The sequence below is a fragment of the Sesamum indicum genome, linkage group LG9, assembly GCF_026168435.1.
Source record: "Sesamum indicum cultivar Baizhima isolate 11 linkage group LG9, ASM2616843v1, whole genome shotgun sequence".
Taxonomy (NCBI): domain Eukaryota; kingdom Viridiplantae; phylum Streptophyta; class Magnoliopsida; order Lamiales; family Pedaliaceae; genus Sesamum; species Sesamum indicum.
In genome coordinates this window covers 6,565,353-6,587,373 of record NC_142665.1, presented here as the reverse complement: position 1 = coordinate 6,587,373, position 22,021 = coordinate 6,565,353, and the positions used below count along the sequence as shown (strand labels likewise).

Here is a 22,021-nt window from a genome sequence, read left to right as displayed (position 1 = left end):
CATACAATATTAAAATGAGATATTGATGGTTTGACACTGCAGTTCATTTAAGTCGCTTTACATTCTATATTCTTTCTATTTATGGTTTAGTGATGTTTAATGTTGGGTACTGTCATATGTCGGGTTCGTTATTCTGTTCGTGTCTTAATTGTTTTTTTTTTATATTTATGGATGTCTTAAATTCGTCTGAAATATAATTTTATTTCTTAAGATTGAAAATCTATTTTCAAAATTGTTATTTCATCTGCAATATTGTAACTTAGCATGATCACTAATATACAATTAAATTTCGACTTTTTTTTGGCTCTCGTCAAGAATTTATGGGTTCAGGCTGGAAGCGAACGACGTACATGTTAAAATAATACGAGTCGTTTAATAATTATTATATAACATTAACCACCCATCAAATTTTAAAATATTAGCAGCCGTTCAGACAAAATACTGACTTATCGTAAAATGTAGAATAAAGATTTTGATAATCTTAAGAGAAAGCGTTTTATATAATGTCTGTAATTATATTAATTATGTATCGATATTGTTGTAATTAATCCTCATTTAAACATTGACAAATGGATGTCCTAACCAAGTTTAATTTAATGAAGTTGTACAATTTCCGATGTTGTATTGCTAATGACCGTTTGAAGGGCTAATTAATTAATTAATTAAAACACACTTGGAAAATTCAATTTTTATTAAAAAGGATAGTAGTTGGTTGCAAAATATGATGATGGTTGGTTGAGAAATCATGAAAAAACGCAGTCATATGTCTTATTATGCACCATACTACATACATATGCTCATACTGGAAACTGCCTTTGAATGGGCTAATCATTCTTGGGAAATGTGTTTCTTTTTTATTATTAAGAAATTCTTTCTAATAATATGCTATTGATTATAATATATATAATTTTTTTTACTATATTAAAAATTTAAATTAATGAATACGTGAAATTTTGTAAAATCTTCAAACAATTCAAAATTTAATAGTAGATAGTAAATAAGGATAAAATTATGGTAATCTTATTCTAATCACAAATCTTTTATAGCATTCAAATTGTGGTGATGAGGCTGTACTGTTGAGACGTTAAATATTTGATTGAGCTCACAACTGTTTTTGCACATCTTATATATTTCAAGAAGGTCAATTTAATTAAAACAAAGAAAAGAAAAGAGTGATCACCATACAAAAAATATTAAAGGAATTAATTTCAGAAAATAAAAAAGACAAAATACACAGAGCCACCAATACTTCATGGGCAGATAGAACTGGACACGTGTCACGGAACCATTGGGTCACATCTCAATTTTGGGATAAGAAAATGGATCAAATTTGTATGAATCAATCACTACTTTCTGTGTCTCTGTTTAACTAACTCAGACTCACCCAAACTGCCCCTTAACTCACACTCCAAACATTTCCACAACTATCAACCCACACCTGCCCAATGGCTTCCATAACCATGACAGCCTCGTTCTTGGGTGGCGCCGCAGCCAAGCATGTCCCCGCCGGCGCTCGCCGCGGAGCCGTGGTGGTGAGGGCCTCAAGCGAGCCCGAGAAGATGGCGGTGAAGGCCGACGAAAAGAGCAACAGCAGCAGGAGGGACTTGATGTTCGCCGCGGCGGCGGCGGCTGCGTGCTCCGTGGCGAAAGTTGCGATGGCCGACGAGCCCAAGCCCGGGACTTCCGAGGCGAAGAAGAAGTACGCGCCTATTTGCGTCACAATGCCGACGGCCCGCATCTGTCGCAATTGATATGCTGAGGAGGTGCTGCTTTTGTTGATGAATCAGTGTTGACAAATTTGATGTAAAAACCTTTCTCGTTCTTGTTTTGGTTTATGAATCATGAATGAAGGTGTTACTCTTGTTCACATTACTTTTACCACCATATCATTTCTTTTGTATTTTCGTGATTCAGTTAGACTTAAGTCATAATTTTTAATTATAAAAACAATTCAACTATATTAATAATCAATATTCAATATACTGAATTTATTTATAATTATTGTTGCAGTTTATCAAAAAATAATATTTAACAACATATTAGAGATAGTATGATTTTCTCAATCAATTTTGGAATATTGTTTTGAACTTAATAAACTCAATTTAAACATAATTTTGTAGTTGATAAGCTTTTAAGCACCGGTAAATTTTAATTCCATTAGTGAAAAATGATGAAATATACTTAAAAACATCGCTCATGTTGAATTCAATTGAAATTTGATTCAATTATAAATTGAATTAAGATTATACAAAATTTCGCATGTTGGTTAATAATTCAAAAAAATTTGAAGAATGCATTCATTTCAACTGAATGTCTACATCCTAAGATGTGTGACAATTCCAAAATATAAACACAGGAGGAACTTGTGATCGACCCACACATGAAAATCTATAATATTTTTGCATTGTCAAGTTTCTATAACTACACACAATCTTGAAATTCCTAATAAGAAGAAATAAAGTACAAGAAGAATGAAAAACAGAAGAATTGGACTGGCGGATGAAAGTGTAGCAGAATGATATGGTTCAAGGAGAAAAAGGAAGTTTCTCTAAATCAATAACATGCATTTTCTTAAAAGCCAGTGGTTATTTAATTTCAAGCACAATTGCTGCTCAAATGTGTCAGATCACAAGCTTGAAGAAACGTTCACCAGGGATTCTCTTTCATTATAAATTTCGGAACTAGCTCAACCAAGCCCATCTGTGAAGATGAAATGAATACTGAAAACCCTCTCACTTTAATCCAACAACTGAGAAATAGTTTCACATGACCTCAAGAAAACTGAACACAAAGATGAGGTTTACATACAATTGCTAGATACAAAACGACGCACCGTCCCCTACATGTATCCTGGCCGTTGCCAACCAGTAACAATGACATGGGAGATCATGTTTGTGGCAGCTCAGCAAGAGTAGATCGATACTTTTGTGGTCCTTAGCTCAATTTCACCATTTTCGGTGGGAGGCGACGTAGTCGCGGATTATTTCCATGGCCAATTGATGAGCACTCTTATCTTGGAGTCTTGCAAGAGTATCCATGGCTTCATAAGTCTCCTTGTCAGCAAAGAGTTTCAAGTTATAGCGTGATGCTCCTAATGGAATTCCTTCCCATTTATTCACCAGCTCCTGAAGTTTCTCGTGGCCCTGGGCAAGAGTCGTAGTTGGTTTTGAGTTTCATTGCAAAGCATACACAATTTGTACATAATGTAGACAATGGTTTAAAAAGATATGGGTTGTTATCCTTGTTCTAATAATTATGTACCATACGGTTTGTGAAGTCACCAAATGATTCTTTTGATAGCCGCTTCCGCTTCCAGTGATAAAACAAAGGTTCGAGAACTTTCTCAAGATCTTGAATCTTAACCTTATCCTTGAATGCTTTTGCTAGTAAAGTTTGGTTTGGTGTTCCTCCAAGCCAAATCTGCGACGACAATATACAAGCATTCAGTCACAATCAAGTTTTGTTTCTCTAAGCATTGTGAATGGCCAAGCTGATACTTGAGTTACCTGATAACTATTCGGACCATCGCCAACCAGGCCAAGCTCAGCCATGTACGGTCTAGCACAACCATTTGGGCAACCAGTTACCCTTATAACCACAGATTCATTATACTTGAGACCAACCTAAATTTGATAAAATTTCCTATCAGTAACAATCAGTATATCACATCCTATCCTGAACCTGAATCCAATATCTAATCACGCCAAATTATGACACTAAATGAAGAGAGAGATTGTACCTTCTCAAATACAGCACGAACTCGCTTAAGCAGGTCGGGTATTCCCCGTTCAGCTTCTGCGATTGCCAAAGGGCAAAGTGGCAAAGCTGGGCATGCCATGGCTGTTACATTGAGAGGGTCCACATACCTTGGTTGCTATTAAAACAAATAATGGTTAGACGTGGGTCAAATTAGCATTCCTCAAACCGGCAAACAGCAGGAAGTCGTAATGTAGAAAATTTGATGTTTTTCGCTTTCCTTTTTACAGAAAAACTGTGAATGAGCGGGGACTAGTTTAGGTTGAGTACAAACAAGGGGGGGTCTACTTTGTTCTCAAAGCAATAGATATGCAACCTTAAGCACGGAATTTCAGACTAAACAAGGACGACTAAACAAGGCTTCAGTCGTTGAGGGTTTATAGAATCATACACTAGAACAGCCTTAACCCGGCAAACAGAGTGGTGAGATTGCCTATTCTAATCTCAATACCTCCAGACAAAGCAGAAAACCTAGTAGAGTTTTCCTTTTATTGATTTTTTTTGGCCTCCACTAGAAGTTTAACTTAACCCAATCCCTGAAAAGTTCTAAGTAACACAGCAGATGCATTCTTAATTTCTTTCCAGATTAACCGTTAAAACTCTGATTTTACATTGCATGGATATGTCAGTCCAGCCTAATCGTATAATGATGAGACAGTGATCAAAAAATCTTGCTAACAAAGCCATATGTTTTTTAGTTACAAACTCACCAGCAGACCACCCTGAGCAAGAGCAGTAGTGATGGGGCGCTTCCATGCTTGTCGGATATCGCACAAGATGATATTCTGGTTTGGTGTAATGCGGACATTCAAGTTATACTTCTCAATTATCTCCCTCAGAGTCTTCTTCATTATCCCCTGGATGCGACCACTATCAACATGAAGACCACAAAATAATCCACCATCTCCCTACAAAAACAAGAATTCACACAATCAACTACAGAAGAGCCAGGAACAACCCTAAAATGTTAAAATGTAAATGAACTGTCCTAAAAAGTAGAGTTATTATACATTAGAACGACAGAATATAAAATATATCAAACATATCTTAAACAGTAGAACCAACCTGCTCGTGCCATCCCAAGTAGCTTTTAAACTCCCACTCAGGTAACTCATGGCAAGGTTCAAACTTTTTTCCATAATACTCTTCAACAACACTTCTGAACTTTTCAATTCCCCATGAGCTGATTAAATATTTCATTCTGCTATACTTGCGGTCATCTCTTCTCCCATTCTCTCTCTGTGTGACAACAATAGCCTTCACTGCATATAGTATATCCTCTTTTGGCACATAACCTAATGGCACTGCAAGGTGAGGGAAGGTGCTTTCCAACCTATGTGTTCTTCCCATACCACCACCAACCTGCAATGATATAACAGATGGCATGACATCATTGCGCCAAAAGGAAGACATGCTGAAAGTAATTTTCCGCAAAAAAGAAATGCATTTACATATATGTTAAAGCCCTGGGGCTCCCCATCAGCATCAGACACAGCAACTACACCAATATCGTTCGTAAATATATCCACAGAGTTGTCTGTTGGTACAGCAACCGCAATTTTGAACTTCCTTGGTAAGAACTGAGTTCCATAGATGGGCTCTGGTGAATCGGGGAAATTTGTACCATGTGAATTATCATTGCGAGCCTTCACTACTTCAGGAGGTTCTGCTGTCAAAACTTTTTCGCCATCCACCCACATATCGTAGTAAAAGCCTGACTGAGGAGTTAAGAGCGCAGCAATATTTTCTGCAGTTTTCTGGGCAAACAAATAATCTTTCCGATAGTATGGAGCTGCAGGAGCGAGAACGTTTCTGTTCAGATCACCACATGCACCCAGTGTAGAGCCCATGCTTTTAATGATAGCACTCATTACTGTCTTAAGGTCTTTCTTCAAAACACCATGGAGTTGAAAGGTTTGCCTAGTTGTCAAGCGAAGTGTCCCAATCCCAAACTGATCAGCCAGATCATCCATGACCAGGTAGAGTTTGTTTGAAACCTTTCCACAAGGGTTCTTAGTTCGAAGCATGAAAGAGTAGGACTTGGCACCACGTTCATCTCTGTTATACTGTTGATAACTGCCATGGAACTTGATCAATTGTGTAGCAGCCTCATTAATGTTAGGGGCATCAGTTAATAACTCCTCATTGAGAGGATATCTTATGAAGTTACTGTTCTCTTTGAAGATTTCGACCTTACTGCGTTTTTGCTCAATAGAAGTATCTGGCCTCACGGGCTGCAGATAAGAGCAATATCATTAAATGAATGCATTAACTGATTATAGGTCATTTTAACTTGGATCTGGACCAAATTTTGCCACGGAAAAGAAAAGGCAAAAAGAAACAGAAAAACAAGCAGATGAGGAAGACTAAATCGATATATTTGAAATACAATCTCCAATTTATAGTGGGGAAATAAGATCGTCGTTAACCGACAAACACAGAGGCCATAAATTGGCTCAAACACAATTCATTTGCTGGAAGGAATGCAGTTCACAGTAGATAGTTTGGTAATGAGGCAAGTGTTCAATCTAACAAGGAAATATATGAAACATCAGAAGAACATAACAAATTAATCGGTCAATTTATTAAAATGCACATATAAAAGGTGCTGATTACAAAGCAGCCAACTTTCCTGAAATATCAATAATGTGTTCAGAACAAGCTTTCTAAACCCAAACCAGTCATCAACCAGAAAATTAATAGGACCGACAGTCACTCTCACTCGTTCAACCATTGGCGAACTAGTGATGATATATTAGGTCATAATAATAATTAACATATTAATTAGTAAAAAATAAGATAATGCATAGTATGAATTTTAAGATTCATTTACGGAACTGTTCAGGATAGCTAATCATCAAACTTCAGAATACTTCAGTAAATATAATTCATTCATTTTGCAGATATAATTCATTTATCCTCGAAAGTTTCAAAGAATTCTCTAGTAACCATTGCATGTTAGCATGCGGAAGAAAGTATATTTTCAAGATCCTGAAGTCTCGTGAAACTATGTAGGTTGTAGAATGTCTTCTCGAACTAATTAGCTTATTAAACTCAAATTCCGATTGTAAGCCAACTGCTTAAAAACAACATCCACATTGGAAAATTGTTAATTACATCTTTTTGATTTGACTGGGATTGACTATTCTAGTTCTCGGGAACAGAAGTCACACAAAGTGATAGGAACGAAATTTACATATTGGTGCACTTGTTCCATCTTAATGCAACCGTATTTTAGTTCCATAACATAATGAGAAATGTTGGTAGTTGCAAAGATTTATTTCGTTTTAATTTTTTCCGGGTTTATTTTCAGGAAGCATACAGCAGATATGCAACAGAACAATATACAAAATCATCAGGAAAAAGAACAGAAGGAGCAGATATCAGAAATATGAAGAGAAAATTGAAGAACACTAACGGAATGAAAATGTGGAATGAAAAAGAAGGAGAAAGCGTACCGTGGAGACAGCTCGGATGAGAGAGGAGGCGGCGGGAGAAGATGAAGGGCAGAAAAGGTGAGGGCGTTTGGTGAGCAAAAGAGAATTAGAAGCAGTCCTCAAGCCAGAGAAGCTTCTGGCGAGGTGGAGCTTGGGGTCGTCGGCGATGATGGCAGCCCCGAAGGAGGTCGTCATGAGGGTGGGGGGAATTGGGGAAAAAAGAGAGTGTAGGCGGAGGAAGAAGGGAATTTGGGGAGGAGATAGGAGATGGAGATGTATAATGGGGAGGAGGAAAGAGGAAAGAAATGGAGGAAACTGATGTGTGGGTGGTGAAGACTGAAGAAGCGGAGGAGGGTGACTGATGATAGAATCATTCATCAGCATTAGCAACACTGCGCAGATAGTTAGTGGCTGCGCCGCTCACGTGCTTCCCACGAGCACTGCTATTTTTCTTTTTCTTTTTTTGGAATATTTACAATTAATGTAAAAAATACATTGATTCATTATAAATCAAATTATTTTTTTATAATTAAATTACTATAACAGTGGAAATATCCTAATCACATACATTAATATGTGGAAATATATGCACAATTGATTATAAAAATATTTATTTGATCTGTAATAAATTAATATTTAAAATTTTTAATTAATATTATTAAATTTTAATAAATAAAAATAAACCTCAAAACCACCTGATGTGATTTTAAATTGTACGATATTGTTTATTTAATTTAATATGTAAAATATATTTGAAATGAAGGCAAAATCATACAAAGTGAATTTTAATAACATGGCAAATATGTTAGCAGAAATAAGTGGTGTTAATAGGTTTTATAAAGATATTTCTGACACTGCCCAAGATGAAGTACTCTACTTCCCCATTGTAAAACTTTCTTTACAATGATATTTCAGTATTTTTGTTCAATATGAACAGAAATCATGTTTGGCTATTGACTCACACACTCATACTGACAACTCTGCAGCAGCAGTAGTTCATATTTTCAACTTATCAACGTATATCCAATAGAGGAATTTGAGGATTTCAACCATTTGCTTCAAAAATATCAAATTGAATAATAATAATAATAATTACTACGGAATAAAGAGTGCTATCTTTATATCATTCATGTCTTCACTTTTTTCAATTATTATTATTTATTTTCTCTTCTCAACTTCCTGTTTCTCTTCCTCAATTTGAACATTATTTTTCTTCTTTCCATCTTTTTCCAATAAATTGTCATAAATCTCTTCTATTTCTTTTACATTTTTATTTAGCTAATTCATATATATATATATATATATTCAAATAATACTTGAACTTTTTAAAACTTATAATTAATTGTGTAGCTACATTTCAGTACGAGTATAAAAGAAATTGAACAAGAATTGCATAACAAGAATAAGAAAGTTTGGGGGGGGGGGGGGGGGGGGGGAGAAATAGTATATAAAAATGTGCGCTCAGCGGAGAAAAAAGAGGAGGAATTAAATAAAGGCAGGGTGGTCATAAGTACAAGCATAGCATCTAGACTAAAAAATATTGTTGTAGTTTTTTTTCTCTACTTTTAAATTAACGTACAAAGAAACAAGACAAGAAAGAATAGCAGCAAAAGGGGAAGGCAAGTGTACGAGTGAGTGTCCCTTGGATGAGAGGAATAGTTGCACAACACACCCCTCTGTTTCATACAAACAACACATATATATGTATGTGGCTAACCATAAAATAACATACTTTATATATCGAAGATGATTGCCGCATGTGCATGACTGATATTGAGATGGAAACATAGACATCAGTGGTTGGGCCTCTGAGTTGATACTCTGTTCTTTTGGGCTTCATTCCCAGGCCACCACAGACTTTATAAGCTCTAAACACACTATGAATTGGTAACTAAACAAGTGTGGCATAGCTCAATACCAGTTTTCTTGAGATAACAATTCTTCACATTGAAGCCTCAATATGCATGAACAGACATACACATAATACATATTATCTTTTCTGGGCACCACATTTTTACCTCTTTCAAAATGTCTTGAACCATATTCAACTAAGATCATTTTTGAAAGAGATGCAAGCACCAGAAGATGTCACAGATTCATAGAACTGCAAAAAAAGATTCCACCTAATTTGCCTCACAGAAACTAGAGATAATGACAGGGCATCTGATGATGAAAGCAGAGGCAGGGGAACTGTGGAATTGAGAAAATATATGCATAAGGTTGCACAACGTTTCAATTATAATTTGTTCTAACAGCATGGAAAACCCCCACCTGACATAACCAGTCCCATTTACTTGACAAGTAATACAAGAGGGATCCAGTAATGCAGCTCAATCCATGTGAACTAGCATGTGCACACACAACTCACATCACTTCAATCTATCTATCAATGTAAATGGAATGAGTTCACAAGCAGCATTCGGACAAAGAACCCAAGTAGCTTTTAACAAAAGAAGAATTGAACTTAGCCGACATCAACAGAACCTTAGCTTCCTTCAATTCTAATCATTTCCAAATATGTAGCAGAATGATACTAACCTTCATGATAAGGAGACTACTAAGGAAAGCATGAGCCAACATATATCATGTTTAGTTTGAAACTGAGAAACTCATTCAAATTTAAACCCTTTAACCAGGAGAGAAAGAAGAAGAAAAATGTTTCAGCATATGAATATCAGTTTCATCACACAATTGATTACCGGATACTGAGGTAGAGGAGCAAATTGTTACTAGTATCTAGTGACTGATTTCAAACTAATAAATTGCAAATAACTAATGAAAACTCAGAATAACAGCAAAAGTCAATTAAACATGAAAGGTTCAATCTATGAGACATAAAGGGATCATCACATTGAACCGGAAATTAGGTGGTGAAACAAAGAGATAATTGAAATTAACAGAGTAGACTAGTTAAAGGTAAGAAACATACAATTCTTTTTCTATTATTTGTCCAACACGTACGCCAAATAGTTCTTGAGGCCAAAGTCCAAAAGCGCTAGATTGATCTAAGAAATACTTTATTACTTGATAATAACTCGTATAACTAAGAAACTACTTAATATAACAAGAGTGTCTGCTCCCTGGCAGACACTCTGAAAACAACTTCATCAACCTTAGTTCTACAAGGACATGGTCACAAGCATCCTAAATTTGAGTCCAGATTAGCAGAATACATGAATGCAATGAATCAGAACTCAGCTCCAGTCTAAGAATTTAAATTAAAAAAACAGGCAATAAAATCAGCAACAAGAAATGTTTAACAATAAGCACAAAAGTATCATGGTCATCAATTCACAATATGCAGTAGCAACAATAGTACAAAATAAATATATTAGTACAGAGCCGTATATAACTTAATTTGCCTTCATTAGGTTCATTGATGATTACTTGAAAAATAATCACTCAATCATCAAACCACCTCCTTGGCTGGCAATGCTGGCTTCTTGAGGTCATCATCAACCAGCTTAGGTTTCGTAGGGATCGCTACATAGCCCAGCTTCTTGGAAACAGTAACATCATCGTCATCGTCATCATCAGAAGAGGACGAAGAAACATCGTCAAAATCAACGCGATGGGTTGTAAACAGGGCCCACAGGAAGTATATGGCAGCAGCGGAGAGGGCCCCACAGCCGACCCCAAACAGAAGCGCTCCCACCACGCTCATGATGTCCCTGGTGCGATCTCGCATGGAGCTAGAAACAGAGGAGTAGAATTTGAGGGGGAAATCCGACGACGTCATCACCGATGATTGGGAATCCTCATCCAATTGGTCATTGGACTCGAAATTGAGGAAGGGGCGGTGGCTCGGAAACCTAGCGGTGGTGGTGAAGATGAAAGTGAGATAGCGGGGGTTTTCGCCACGGAGAAGAGAATTGGGGTTAGGGTTTGCATTGACGGAATTCAAAGGGTAATAAGTAGTTGTGGTGGTGGCGGAGAAATAGAAAATGGTTTTGCAGGGGCGAGCGGAGGCGGTGGCGGCCAGGAGGAAGACGACGAGGAGGGATCGGAGAGCTGAGGTCGCCATTTTTACGATTCTCTTAGACAGAGAGAGAGAGAGAGAGAATGGAAGAAGAGAGAGAAGTCAATTCGGTAAACAAACAACGAAGGGAGAGGAGGGGTGCTTTTCTTGCTGTTTTTGCGTATGTGGTGTCTCTTTTAGTATTTTAATAATTGATAAAATGTTAAAACAATATAAAGAAATATTGGTTCATTTTATGTTAAGATAAATTACAACATACTCCTTTTATATTTGTCATATTTATAAGGAACAATTACATTCTCTTCTTTTAAAATTTGGTGTAATTATATGTAAACTTCATCTGTTAAAAAAAATTATATTTAGTATCCCTGAAATTTGCTTCCGTCTAACAAATAGGTCCCTCCGTTAGTCAAATTCACTTGATTCTAAGATATTAACAAAAAAAGTTGAATAAAAAGTAATATTTATGCTTAAATGACTCATATCTTATTTATTGTAAGTGAAAAAAAAATTCAACTAAACTCCCCTTATAACGGTGAAAATATACCTCCTTACATGCAATAATATATGCAGATGTACATGATTAATTCGATCAAAGAAAATTTTATTTGACTTGCAATAAATCGTAATAAATCAATTTAAGATAAATATAAATTTTTATCCTATTTTTTTATTAATATCAACAAATTCGACAAATGTTGACTAATGAAGAGTCTCATTTATCAGACGGAAACAAACCTTAAGGGTACTATAGATGTGATTTTTCAAGCCATAGAAAGTCTACTTATAATTATAATAAACCTCAATGAAGGAAAGTGTAATTATCTCTAATTATAAATATTTTTTTGTTATTTAAAAAATTATCAATATATTCTGATTTTAAGAAGTGTCTAATAACTAACTCAATCTATTAGTCTCCGATAGATTTTCATTTAGTTTTTATAGTGAATGGACCAAAATACCCTCGTATATTATGAATTATAATTTTATCTATTTTTAAAATTTATAAAAAGAAAAGTTATGGACTAAGTTGTAGCTTTTTTATAATTCTATGGTTTTTATTTTAAAAAAAATGCAACAAGGACAAATTTGATAATTTTAGACTTGTGTTCAAAGATATATAATTTCATCTAACATCAAAAGGGTATTGATAATTTTTCATAAAATAAGGGGCATTCGTAATTATGTTAAATCAAAAGGGAGCTTGTTGTAACTTATCCTCTATTTTATTTAAATTAAAATGCAATTAATTTGATACAACAAAAAATACAAGTTATATTAAGTCAAAACACATTTCACTTGTACACAATAATTTGTTCAATTTTTTTACTAAAAAACAAACACGTTTTTATTTAGAAACCAACCATATGTTGCAAATATATATATAGTCATGTTAATTTCTCTAATAGCTCAATAAAACATATCTAATGCATACAAAATTCGAAATTACTGCAGCCCAAAAACGTTATTACATTTTTCATTGAATGCCCTTTTAATCACAATAATTGATTGATTATATTTCATCAATTACTAATGTGATTAATATATAATTATACATGCACCCATCAAATACTAATATCACTTACATAAATCATTCATTATTTTTTTAAAAAAATTACACACTCCTTGAAATTGTTAGCATCATTATACAAACTACCCCTATGTTTTACTGGTAGGGACAATTTCTATAATTATCAAGAGTAATTTATATAAATAAACCATAGATTATTCGAGTACGTACTCTGATATATATGTATGGGTATCTACTTATATAATATTTTTTATTTTTTGAAGTTCAAATTTACGTATTAATTAATTTTGAATTCTTAATATATTGAATAATTGTCTAATTTGCAGGTATTAAGTAATTAGAAGTTGGGAATTAATGACAAATAAAAAAACAAAGAAAATTGAGAAAATGGAAAATAACAAAATTGATCAAAACAAATTAGAACTTAATTACGAAAATAATTAATTACATAAAAAGAAAGGACGAAACCATAAAAATCAAAACACAATTACAAAAATCGAAAGGACAAAAGACACCGACGCATACGAAATTCAAAACCAGGCGCTAATTCTTTTATTTATTTATTTTATTTTAATGCATAAACATAAAACCTACTGCGTACAAAAAAATACTAATTAAGATCGTACGTAGCGAAACCCTAATTTGATCGTTGTTGCACAATTCTCCTTGTTTTCTTGTGCACCGTTTGATAATGATCATTAGGGACATTATTGAAGATCGCAGCATCATCAAAACGAGGTCCTTCACTCTTTATGATAGAATCAGTACTGGATCCAGCACCGTTTGATGATGGTGGAACATGATAAGGAGCTGAAACTTGCTGCTGAAAATTCACAGGATTACCCGTACCCCACAGTTCATGAGCATCTTGCTGCGGATGATCAGGAAACCACCAATCATGTTCTTCCTGCGAAGACCTTGTCCGAAACAGGTAATCCAGCACTCCGAATTCCGGACTACGGTATACACAACCCGTCTCAGGACCACAGTTTAAACCGAAATTTGCATCAAAATGGTCGTCGTCCATTTTTGATAGATATGCTTCAAACAAATCTTCTAGCGACCGATCAGGAGGGTCGTCACGGACCGCAGTGTCTCCCGCTGTAGGTGCTGCTGCATGTTTTCCATGGTTATCGACAAATTGAGCTTCTGATGTAGCTACATTGTCATGAATTGACAGCATTGCAAGATTCTTGCTGTTGTCGACTAATAACTGGTCATGTTGCTGTTTGTTGCATCGTCGGCGTGGAACTTTCTTCTTGTTCCGCCTTGCTAACTTAACTTGCTGTTTGTTGCGTCGTTGTGGATCTTTCTTCTTCTTCCGACTTGCTAATTTCTTGTGGATCCGACATAGAACCCAATCATCCAACTGCAAGAACCGTCACAACATAGTATAGCTACATACATGTAATTTTACAAAAGACAGATCGTACAACAAAATTTAAATGTACAATACCCTCATGTCATTTGCATCCCTTTTGTGTCTAGGAGGTTGATCAATGACCCTGTATTCATTCATAATCCAATTAGTCTTCTCTCCATTTGGAGGTTTTCCTTCATAAAATACCAAAACCCTCTTGGATCCCACAACGCTGCCATCACAAGTAATTACCGGTTTATCAGCTCCAGTGGCCTTCCAGTACCCGTTGCCCACTGCTCGATTAGGCCGGGTTCCGTTGCGATACTTCCTATCCCTCGGTGTGAAAAAATACCATCCTGCTTGTCCCAGTTGAGGATACAACGCTGTATCATGAAATCCAAAGAAGTGCGTGTGTGTAAATATATTCATAGAAAATAGTTCAGCTCCAATCAAATCTGAACTAATCATATAACAAATATAATACACCGTACTTTACAAACAGCAAAAACCCTACTTACACCAAAATCAATTATAAATTAAAAATGAAAAGTAAAAGAAAACAACCTGCCAGTTCCTTCGGATGATTCCGATAAAGATTGACTTCACATATTTCAGGAAGAGGGATCGAAAGGTTGAGGATTTTCCTCTTCAAATATTCCAGGATGAGCTCAGCATCCGACGGCACGAAGTGAAACCCTGGTGGATAATGTTCACGACCGTACGACTGGATCTTCTTCTCCGATGCAGAAATCTCCATCGGAATTTCCTCCAACGCCACGGCGGTGACCGCAGGAGGGTTTTGTTGATATGCTCCAAAAGGTGGGAAGATGGTCATGGATTGGCCGGTATTAAGAATTTTGCTCGCCAGCTTATACTTGGTTAGTTTGAAATGGTGATGTTAGCCAACTTTGCTGTTATATATATATATATAGTAATCCAAGGGTAAATATGTAATATCATATAGAAGTTGATTTGCCGTAGATTTCTTCTTCCATTCAGATAAGTGTTCGAGACTTGAATTTGAATTTTATTGGATGATCTGTTTAACCGAGTAATGATTCACCAAATATTTTAAATAGCTAGATTGTTGCAACTATAATTTAGATTCTTTATTTATTTTATATATAAATCATTTTCTAAAAAAAATTGTATTTCTGCTAATATTTGCTTAATTAATTCTATGAAAACCTATATATTAAAAATATTTATTCAAAAAAAATTCGTACGTTTTTTAGCAGATTTGATTTGTAAATTATTTTTAAATATTTTTAATGCATTTTTAAAACTATAATAACAATATAATCGTAATTTATTTTTTTTTATCATTAATTATCTGATAAAATTTTGATTTTAGATAGGAACCAAAAACCATAAAGATAAATATTGACTAAGGTTTGAATAACTTGAATCGGCACAATTGGATTCGGCCCCCCGCCAAATCCGTAACTACAAATACGGTGGTGGATCACAATCTAAAATAAAAACAATAAATAAATAAAAATGAATATATATATATATATATATATATTTAGAAAATAGAAAGAGAATGTCTTTACTATTTGTGTCATTAAATATGAAAATAATAAAAAAATTTATTGATTTTTTTTTAAATTAAGTTGTGTATAAATATATGCCAAAAGAAAATCAAATATTTTCCAATCCGAGTTTCATCAAATGTTACACCAACACCATCAAGAAAATAAATTTTTTTTAGTTAAATTATATTTATTCTAAAATTATATATTAATGTATTTAAAGGGAAAAAAGTATATAATATATGAGATCGTACGTGTAAATTATAATGTCACGTGCAACTCACGTAAATTATTAGTTAAACTCAAGCATATTCATAATAAATTAGATAGCATAAGGTTTTTGTTTTTTTAATTAAACTATAGTAATATCTAATTTTTAGATTTTTAATCAATTTGAAATTTTCGTGTCTTGTACATGTCAACACGTGTGTGTGTGATCAGGCTCGAGAAACTTTTGATTTTTGAATGAAAGTATTAAAAACTTAAGAAATTAACTAGTTGAAAATTAAAAGAAAAATACACGAAATAAAAATTTTGATTAATCACATTTATTAGTTATTAGCTCAATCTCTATCAAAGATTATTAAAGAAAATTAGACATTAACAAATTTATAAAGTATACCTTTGCAGTGATTCAAGCATTGTATAAAGGGTAAAATCTTTTTCTCGTGCCGTTAAAACAAGTCATTTTCGATTTTTGATATTGTAATTGTGGCGAGTATCATTTTTGGTACCATAAAATACAAAAATATGTCTTTTTGGTCCCAAGTTAACGGCAGGCCATGTGCCTTGTACGTGGCCGTTGACAACCGTTAACTCCTATTGGCTCACGTGACTTTAACTGATTTTGACTTCAAATAAGGGCACAAGGACCATAACTGGGAATAACAGCTAAACACATTACACATTCTGTTGAAGACAATGATATCCAACCACAATGGAGCTGTACATGATACACCAACAACCTCAGTAACATTTCCTGAGTTAAAACATTTTAATTGTCTAGCTACTTAGGAACAAATCAGCCAAAAATTATAGCCATTTTAAGGAAACATTGCGTGGAACGGGAGCTAACGGTGTGGACGGGGAAGGGAGAAAGAACAGAGAAAAATGTAAAGAAGGAAGCAGCGATTTCATAAACGTTGGACGGGGAAGAAGAGAGTTTGCGACTGTCCCCTTTTTGCAGCTTTCCCTCAGTTGAAATGTTGCTTCTAGCAGTTTTATTATCTACCTTCGTTAGCTAACTTTAACGACCCGTCCCTCATCAGCTTCAAGCTAAGACTGTTGAATCTCTCGCGAGAGTACTGTCTTGACGCCTTTCTCCAATCTGTGCCAGCTTTCATCATTGTAGCGAATTCTTCATAACTTATACGGCCGTCCTGAATATCAATAAATGCAGCAGATTAGAATCCCTTGAGTATTCAGATGGCTTTCATAAACAGCTTCAAGATATGTAGAGCAAAGCAAAGCAATGCACAAACATGGTCTCTGAAATAAACGAAGGTATAAGCATGTGGATATGACCGACCTTATCTGTATCAACATCGTGCATGATAGCAATGATGACTTCCTCATTGTTGGCATCTTCCTCATCACTCAAAGCAGCTCGGAGCTCTTCCATCTCTATATATCCACTCTCGTTGCGATCAAAGAAGGAGAAAGCTTTGTGTAGGTGCTCGTCATTGGCCATCTTCCTGAGATGCACAGAAACAGCAACGAACTCCCCATAATTCAGAGTTCCATCTCCATCGACATCAGCCTGAAAAATAAAACTGAATATCAGGAAAACCGTTCATCCCAAGTAAATAATTAGATTTGTTCCTCAGTATATTCGACAGGAATAATCATTTCAACTTCAAAGTCGTATACCAAACACTGTTATATAAAGGAAGAAGTATGGAGTCAACAGAACATGATCCTTACAGCTTCCATTAGAATCTGAATATCCGCATCAGGTATCTGATGGCCGAGCTTGTGTAGACCAATTCTAAATTCTTCGAGGTTAACTTTACCCTTCTTTCCAGAGTCCATCATATCAAATGCTTCCTTAATTCCAGCCACTTCCTCAACAGACAAATGATCAGCCACTACCTGCAGATGCAACAAATTCAATTACATCAAAACAGGCGTTAAGACGTTTTCTTCATTTTCATTTTTGGTTCATGTTTGAGGGTTTTCTTCTATTGTCGGGTACAGGAGGTGGTGGGGGCTCTATTAACTTAAAGCATGCATGAATTGAAGAGTACCCTTAGAGCCCTTTTCTTGAGCTTATTCATCACAGAGAACTGTTTGAGCCTTGCTTTCACGGTCTCACCCAGTGAGACGTTTGGTGCCTTCTTTGCATTTTGTAACCAAGGGTGTTCTGCATTCAAATAAGTATGATTTACTGAAGTGTACTTTAAGTTTCATCTCCATGTTCAAGATAAAAAGAAATAAGCAAGTGCGAGATATAATTAGATCTGATGTAGATTAGCATTACCAAGGACTTGGTGAGCTGTTAGACGCCGACTCGGGTCAGGATCAAGCATTTTCTTTACAAGATCTTTTGCATTATCGGAAACTCTAGGCCAAGGATCTCGCTTAAAATCAATTACAGATCGGATAATTGCTTGAGCCACTCCTTGCTCGGTTTCTGCACAAGCAGAATAAGCCTATGAGGCGCTACAAGTAAAAATAAAGCAAGAAGGCAGCAATGACTTTAAACATGGGAGCTTGGTCGTGAATTAGGAAAAGAAAAGATCATGCATTCAAGTGCCTGCAATTCATGTGGATTGTGGAGCTTGGCTGCTCCCCGCTGCTGAGGAACATATAGGTAATGATTTTTCACTCCCACTGGGAGATCTTTCACCAGTTCCTTCATTGTACTACCACAAACTGGTATCCATCATTTTCAAATACACCCCTTATTTGATGAGGTAGGATTTGCAAGAGAGATTAATCTGTTTTAAACCCTTTCTGTATGACCACCTAAGAGGAGATGAGAAAGGAACTCTGAATTTGAACTTGCATAACATGTATGAGATTGTCCATTTTATGCAACATTTCAAAACTCTGTCATAGGATATCAAAAGTGTCTAGGCCCACCTGTACAGGCTCTACTTCAACGAAAACTATTCTCAACTAAGCCCAAAGGACATTTTCCTCCTTAGCTATAGACACAGAGACAGGTGAGAGCAACAAACCTGCCCAAAAAGGAGGAACACCACAAAGCAGAATGTAAAGGATGACTCCGGCACTCCAAACATCAATTTCTGGTCCATAGTTTCGTTTTAGAACCTCCGGAGCCATGTAGTAAGGGCTTCCAACAATCTCATTGAAATGCTCACCTAAAGATTGCCAAAACAAAAAAAAGGATAAACTGAAATAGCTCGGATATACTAGGCAAAGCAGGAAACCTGAATGTAAAAAAGACATTAACATGAGGATATTCCATACCAGGTTTGAAGAAAACAGACAGTCCAAAGTCAATTGCTTTCAGGGGAGATGTTTCTTTCTTATTTGCGAAAAGAAAATTTTCTGGTTTAAGATCACGATGCATCACCCCATGCCGGTGGCACATCTGCACATAATGAAGGAGAAGGTCTTAGCAGGATGTATTAGCATGTTGGTGGAAAGGACAGAAATAGAAAGTAAAGAAGGCAACCCTTCACATACATCAACATCAGAGGTTGTCAAGAATATTGAACTTAATCATAGGTACCAGTTCTTGAAACCACTTAAAACTATTACGGTACGCAGAATCATGCACTTCAATGACAAGAAGCACAAGATTAAGCTACAAATCAAAGTAGAATGTTGCAACGTCTATCAAGGTCGCAACAGCATGCTTTCCAAAATAAGCAAGCTCAAGGAACATTCATTGTAAATCAAAGCATGAAAAATTACAGAAAAATAGGTTGGACTGTAACCTGTACAGAAACTTTTGGCAGTGAACTCTTGCTAATGAAAGGATAAAGTCCATAAACAGGTAGAAACAAGATTATAATCTGAGTTTGTTGACACTTGAGCAAGAAAATGGTCATATGATACAATCAATTCACTATGTTGGCAGAGAAAACCAAATTAAGTCTGCATAGAGCACATACAAACTCATCAAGGGGGCAATAAAATAACACATACTGAACTATAATCAATAGATGTAAACTTCCATATTTTGAACCCTGAGCAGAAGAAATGAATTTCACAAATAACATCAGAAAAGTAAAAACAAAGAATAAACTCTAGTCTTGGAAAGTCCGTAGAACAATCTTAACCTGAACAACTTCCATAATTGTCCTCATAACAACTGCTGCTGCTCGTTCAGTATAATGTCCCCTCGCAACAATTCGATCAAACAGTTCCCCACCTTCACACAGTTCCATGACAATATGTACTGCACTATCATCTTCAAAAGTGTCCTTCAAGCTCACAATATTCGGGTGCTTAGGCATATGCTTCATGATCTCAACTTCCCTCCTCACATCTTCAATATCCACTGCAGTCCTAAGCTTCTTCTTCGATATCGATTTGCAGGCGAATTTCTCTCCAGTCTCGACATCGGTGCACAAATAGGTAACCCCAAATTCACCTCTTCCGAGCTCTCGACCAAGATCATATCTCTCGTTAATGTTGTGGCCCGTTGGATCTTTCAATACCACAAGCTTGTCTGTACCCCCAGATCCCTGATTTGCACCGTATTCAATTGAATATGGATTTGGCTTATTCTTCTTTTTCTTCTTCTCAGTAGAAGAAGAAGAAGAGGGGGTCACACAGCAGTTTCCCATTACTCAGAGAAAGATTATATACTCCTGAGACGTTGTCATGGTACAACAACAAATCACATCAGAAAACAGCTGGTGAAAAATTGATTCTTGCAGCCTAAAAACCAACGAAAGAATTCACATCCTAATACATTGTCGTCAGATTCGGAGAAGATCCCACAAATGAAGTTCTATAATTTCCCAAAAAACAAAATCCATCCTTGTACACTAAAACTCTTTTTTTTTTGCCCCAGAAATATCTATGTAACAGAGATCTCCAAGAACTACGGAAGAATTCCTCCAAACTTTTTTTGCAATTTAAAAAAACTAAAAGGAGAAACAAAGAAACGGACCCATTAACATAAAAAGAAAATAGAGAGTTGATTATTCAAACAAAAGGGTATCCAGAATCCATAGAGCTTTAAAAAAATAATAAAAATGCAGGATAACACGAAGAAGAAAAAATAAAAAATAAAAAAACCCACCTTGAGTATATATTTTCTTCTTCTGATTTCTGGATAGGATGACAGAATATGTGGTCAAAAGCAAGGCTGTTCAAGCATGAAAAAGAATATGAATACGGGATGTGAAAAGGAAAAAGAAACATGAAGGTGTGAATCCGCCATGGGAAGAGGGAGAGAGAGAGAGGGAGAGAGAGTCAAAAAGCTCTTTTGCAGAGACTTTTCTCTCTCCTGCAGCTCCCCGTCATCCTCCCCTCTCTCTCTTTCTACTTTTCTTTATCTTTTCTTGAATTAGTTTGTGTTTGGTTCTCTATCTCTCTCTCTACGATGTCTATCATCCCCATTTGAAGATGTATCGGACATCTACTCCTTCATGGGATTACACATAAATAACTCTTTCCCCTTTGTCCCTTTCGTCCTACCCTTTGTTTCCTGTGCTTCTCTTTTTTTCATTTTTTTAACTAATATATATATATATATAAAGTTTATACTTTTTCTATAACCTTTTTCAAATAATTCATACATTAACAAATAGACCGTTGCAGCTGCGATATGGGATGGGAAAAGGGGAATTTTATATACATCATATCAGAAATTATCAAACTGAGTGAACTGTATTATATTATTAGTATATTTTAATTTTTCTATTATTGCATGGAACTCTAATAATTTTTACATTTTTATAGTGATTATGGTCTTTATAAATTTTATCAGTGACAAAAATTGTGTAGAAATCATCGTAATTAATCACAAAAATTATGCATGAAATTGTTAATGCATACCATCTGACCTATTATCAATCAGTTCATTTTTTATAAATCATACTATAAAAAATAAAAAATATCATGTCCAGGTACATATTATCAGTAATAATTTTAATATTGCCACTAATTATATGGATACAATATATTTTTTTAATAATAAAATCAGACCGTAATAATTGAATTTCATATTTTTTTTCAATTTCAATACATAAAAAGGTTTTCAAGAAAGGACATCCTATAGCGAATGATACATATGGCCAATGAATAAGACTTAGTTTAGCTGGCGAAGCTGAAGTTCCACGACTTTAGAGGTCATGGGTTTGAACCCCGCTATATTTATAGGATGTTGTTGGAATCCAAATGATTGTAATCGAGTTATTTCAATTAATAATAATTTATCGCTTCAAATAAAAAAAAGGGCATCCTATGGAAGTTTTCAAATTGATGGACGACAAGAAA

General features: G+C 35.3%; 5 protein-coding genes across 5 annotated transcripts; 1 reads left to right on the top strand and 4 right to left on the bottom strand.

The window, feature by feature from the left end:
- Window positions 1–1,363: 1,363 nt before the first annotated feature.
- On the top strand, window positions 1,364–1,872 carry LOC105170809 (photosystem II 5 kDa protein, chloroplastic). The gene has a single exon (XM_011091729.3). The coding sequence runs from the start codon at window positions 1,446–1,448 to the stop codon at window positions 1,749–1,751; it is 306 nt and encodes a 101-aa protein (XP_011090031.1). The 5' UTR covers window positions 1,364–1,445; the 3' UTR covers window positions 1,752–1,872.
- Window positions 1,873–2,634: 762 nt separating this feature from the next.
- On the bottom strand, window positions 2,635–7,566 carry LOC105170808 (sulfite reductase 1 [ferredoxin], chloroplastic). The gene is made up of 8 exons (XM_011091728.3): window positions 7,215–7,566; window positions 5,208–5,990; window positions 4,822–5,118; window positions 4,467–4,664; window positions 3,740–3,874; window positions 3,507–3,623; window positions 3,262–3,420; window positions 2,635–3,143 (listed from the first exon to the last, which is right to left on the bottom strand). The coding sequence occupies exons 1-8, from the start codon at window positions 7,386–7,388 to the stop codon at window positions 2,946–2,948; spliced, it is 2,061 nt and encodes a 686-aa protein (XP_011090030.3). The 5' UTR covers window positions 7,389–7,566; the 3' UTR covers window positions 2,635–2,945.
- A 2,861-nt stretch (window positions 7,567–10,427) lies between these two features.
- On the bottom strand, window positions 10,428–11,333 carry LOC105170807 (uncharacterized). Its single transcript, XM_011091727.3, has one exon. The coding sequence runs from the start codon at window positions 11,215–11,217 to the stop codon at window positions 10,603–10,605; it is 615 nt and encodes a 204-aa protein (XP_011090029.1). The 5' UTR covers window positions 11,218–11,333; the 3' UTR covers window positions 10,428–10,602.
- Window positions 11,334–13,248: 1,915 nt separating this feature from the next.
- On the bottom strand, window positions 13,249–14,944 carry LOC105170891 (uncharacterized). Its single transcript, XM_011091815.3, has 3 exons — window positions 14,628–14,944; window positions 14,160–14,446; window positions 13,249–14,072 (listed from the first exon to the last, which is right to left on the bottom strand). The coding sequence occupies exons 1-3, from the start codon at window positions 14,896–14,898 to the stop codon at window positions 13,341–13,343; spliced, it is 1,290 nt and encodes a 429-aa protein (XP_011090117.1). The 5' UTR covers window positions 14,899–14,944; the 3' UTR covers window positions 13,249–13,340.
- Window positions 14,945–16,505: 1,561 nt separating this feature from the next.
- LOC105170806 (calcium-dependent protein kinase 8) lies at window positions 16,506–21,167 on the bottom strand. The gene is made up of 9 exons (XM_011091726.3): window positions 20,823–21,167; window positions 19,852–20,385; window positions 19,034–19,157; window positions 18,781–18,924; window positions 18,078–18,230; window positions 17,845–17,960; window positions 17,522–17,689; window positions 17,127–17,357; window positions 16,506–16,977 (listed from the first exon to the last, which is right to left on the bottom strand). The coding sequence occupies exons 2-9, from the start codon at window positions 20,359–20,361 to the stop codon at window positions 16,822–16,824; spliced, it is 1,602 nt and encodes a 533-aa protein (XP_011090028.1). The 5' UTR covers window positions 20,362–20,385; window positions 20,823–21,167; the 3' UTR covers window positions 16,506–16,821.
- Window positions 21,168–22,021: the final 854 nt, after the last annotated feature.

Excerpts from the sequence above, each read along its gene's own strand:
- LOC105170809 (XM_011091729.3), top strand. The coding sequence starts at position 1,446 with ATGGCTTCCATAACCATGACAGCCTCGTTCTTGGGTGGCGCCGCAGCC.
- LOC105170808 (XM_011091728.3), bottom strand. The coding sequence starts at position 7,388 with ATGACGACCTCCTTCGGGGCTGCCATCATCGCCGACGACCCCAAGCTC. Across the intron at positions 5,119-5,207 it reads CCCAGGGCTTTAACATATAT|GTTGGTGGTGGTATGGGAAG; the intron begins GTAAATGCATTT and ends ATATCATTGCAG. Across the intron at positions 3,624-3,739 it reads TTCGTGCTGTATTTGAGAAG|GTTGGTCTCAAGTATAATGA; the intron begins GTACAATCTCTC and ends TATCAAATTTAG.
- LOC105170807 (XM_011091727.3), bottom strand. The coding sequence starts at position 11,217 with ATGGCGACCTCAGCTCTCCGATCCCTCCTCGTCGTCTTCCTCCTGGCC.
- LOC105170891 (XM_011091815.3), bottom strand. The coding sequence starts at position 14,898 with ATGACCATCTTCCCACCTTTTGGAGCATATCAACAAAACCCTCCTGCG. Across the intron at positions 14,447-14,627 it reads TCATCCGAAGGAACTGGCAG|CGTTGTATCCTCAACTGGGA; the intron begins GTTGTTTTCTTT and ends TTCATGATACAG. Across the intron at positions 14,073-14,159 it reads GGGATGCAAATGACATGAGG|TTGGATGATTGGGTTCTATG; the intron begins GTATTGTACATT and ends CGGTTCTTGCAG.
- LOC105170806 (XM_011091726.3), bottom strand. The coding sequence starts at position 20,361 with ATGGGAAACTGCTGTGTGACCCCCTCTTCTTCTTCTTCTACTGAGAAG. Across the intron at positions 19,158-19,851 it reads CAATTATGGAAGTTGTTCAG|ATGTGCCACCGGCATGGGGT; the intron begins GTTAAGATTGTT and ends CATTATGTGCAG. Across the intron at positions 17,961-18,077 it reads AACAGCTCACCAAGTCCTTG|AACACCCTTGGTTACAAAAT; the intron begins GTAATGCTAATC and ends ATTTGAATGCAG.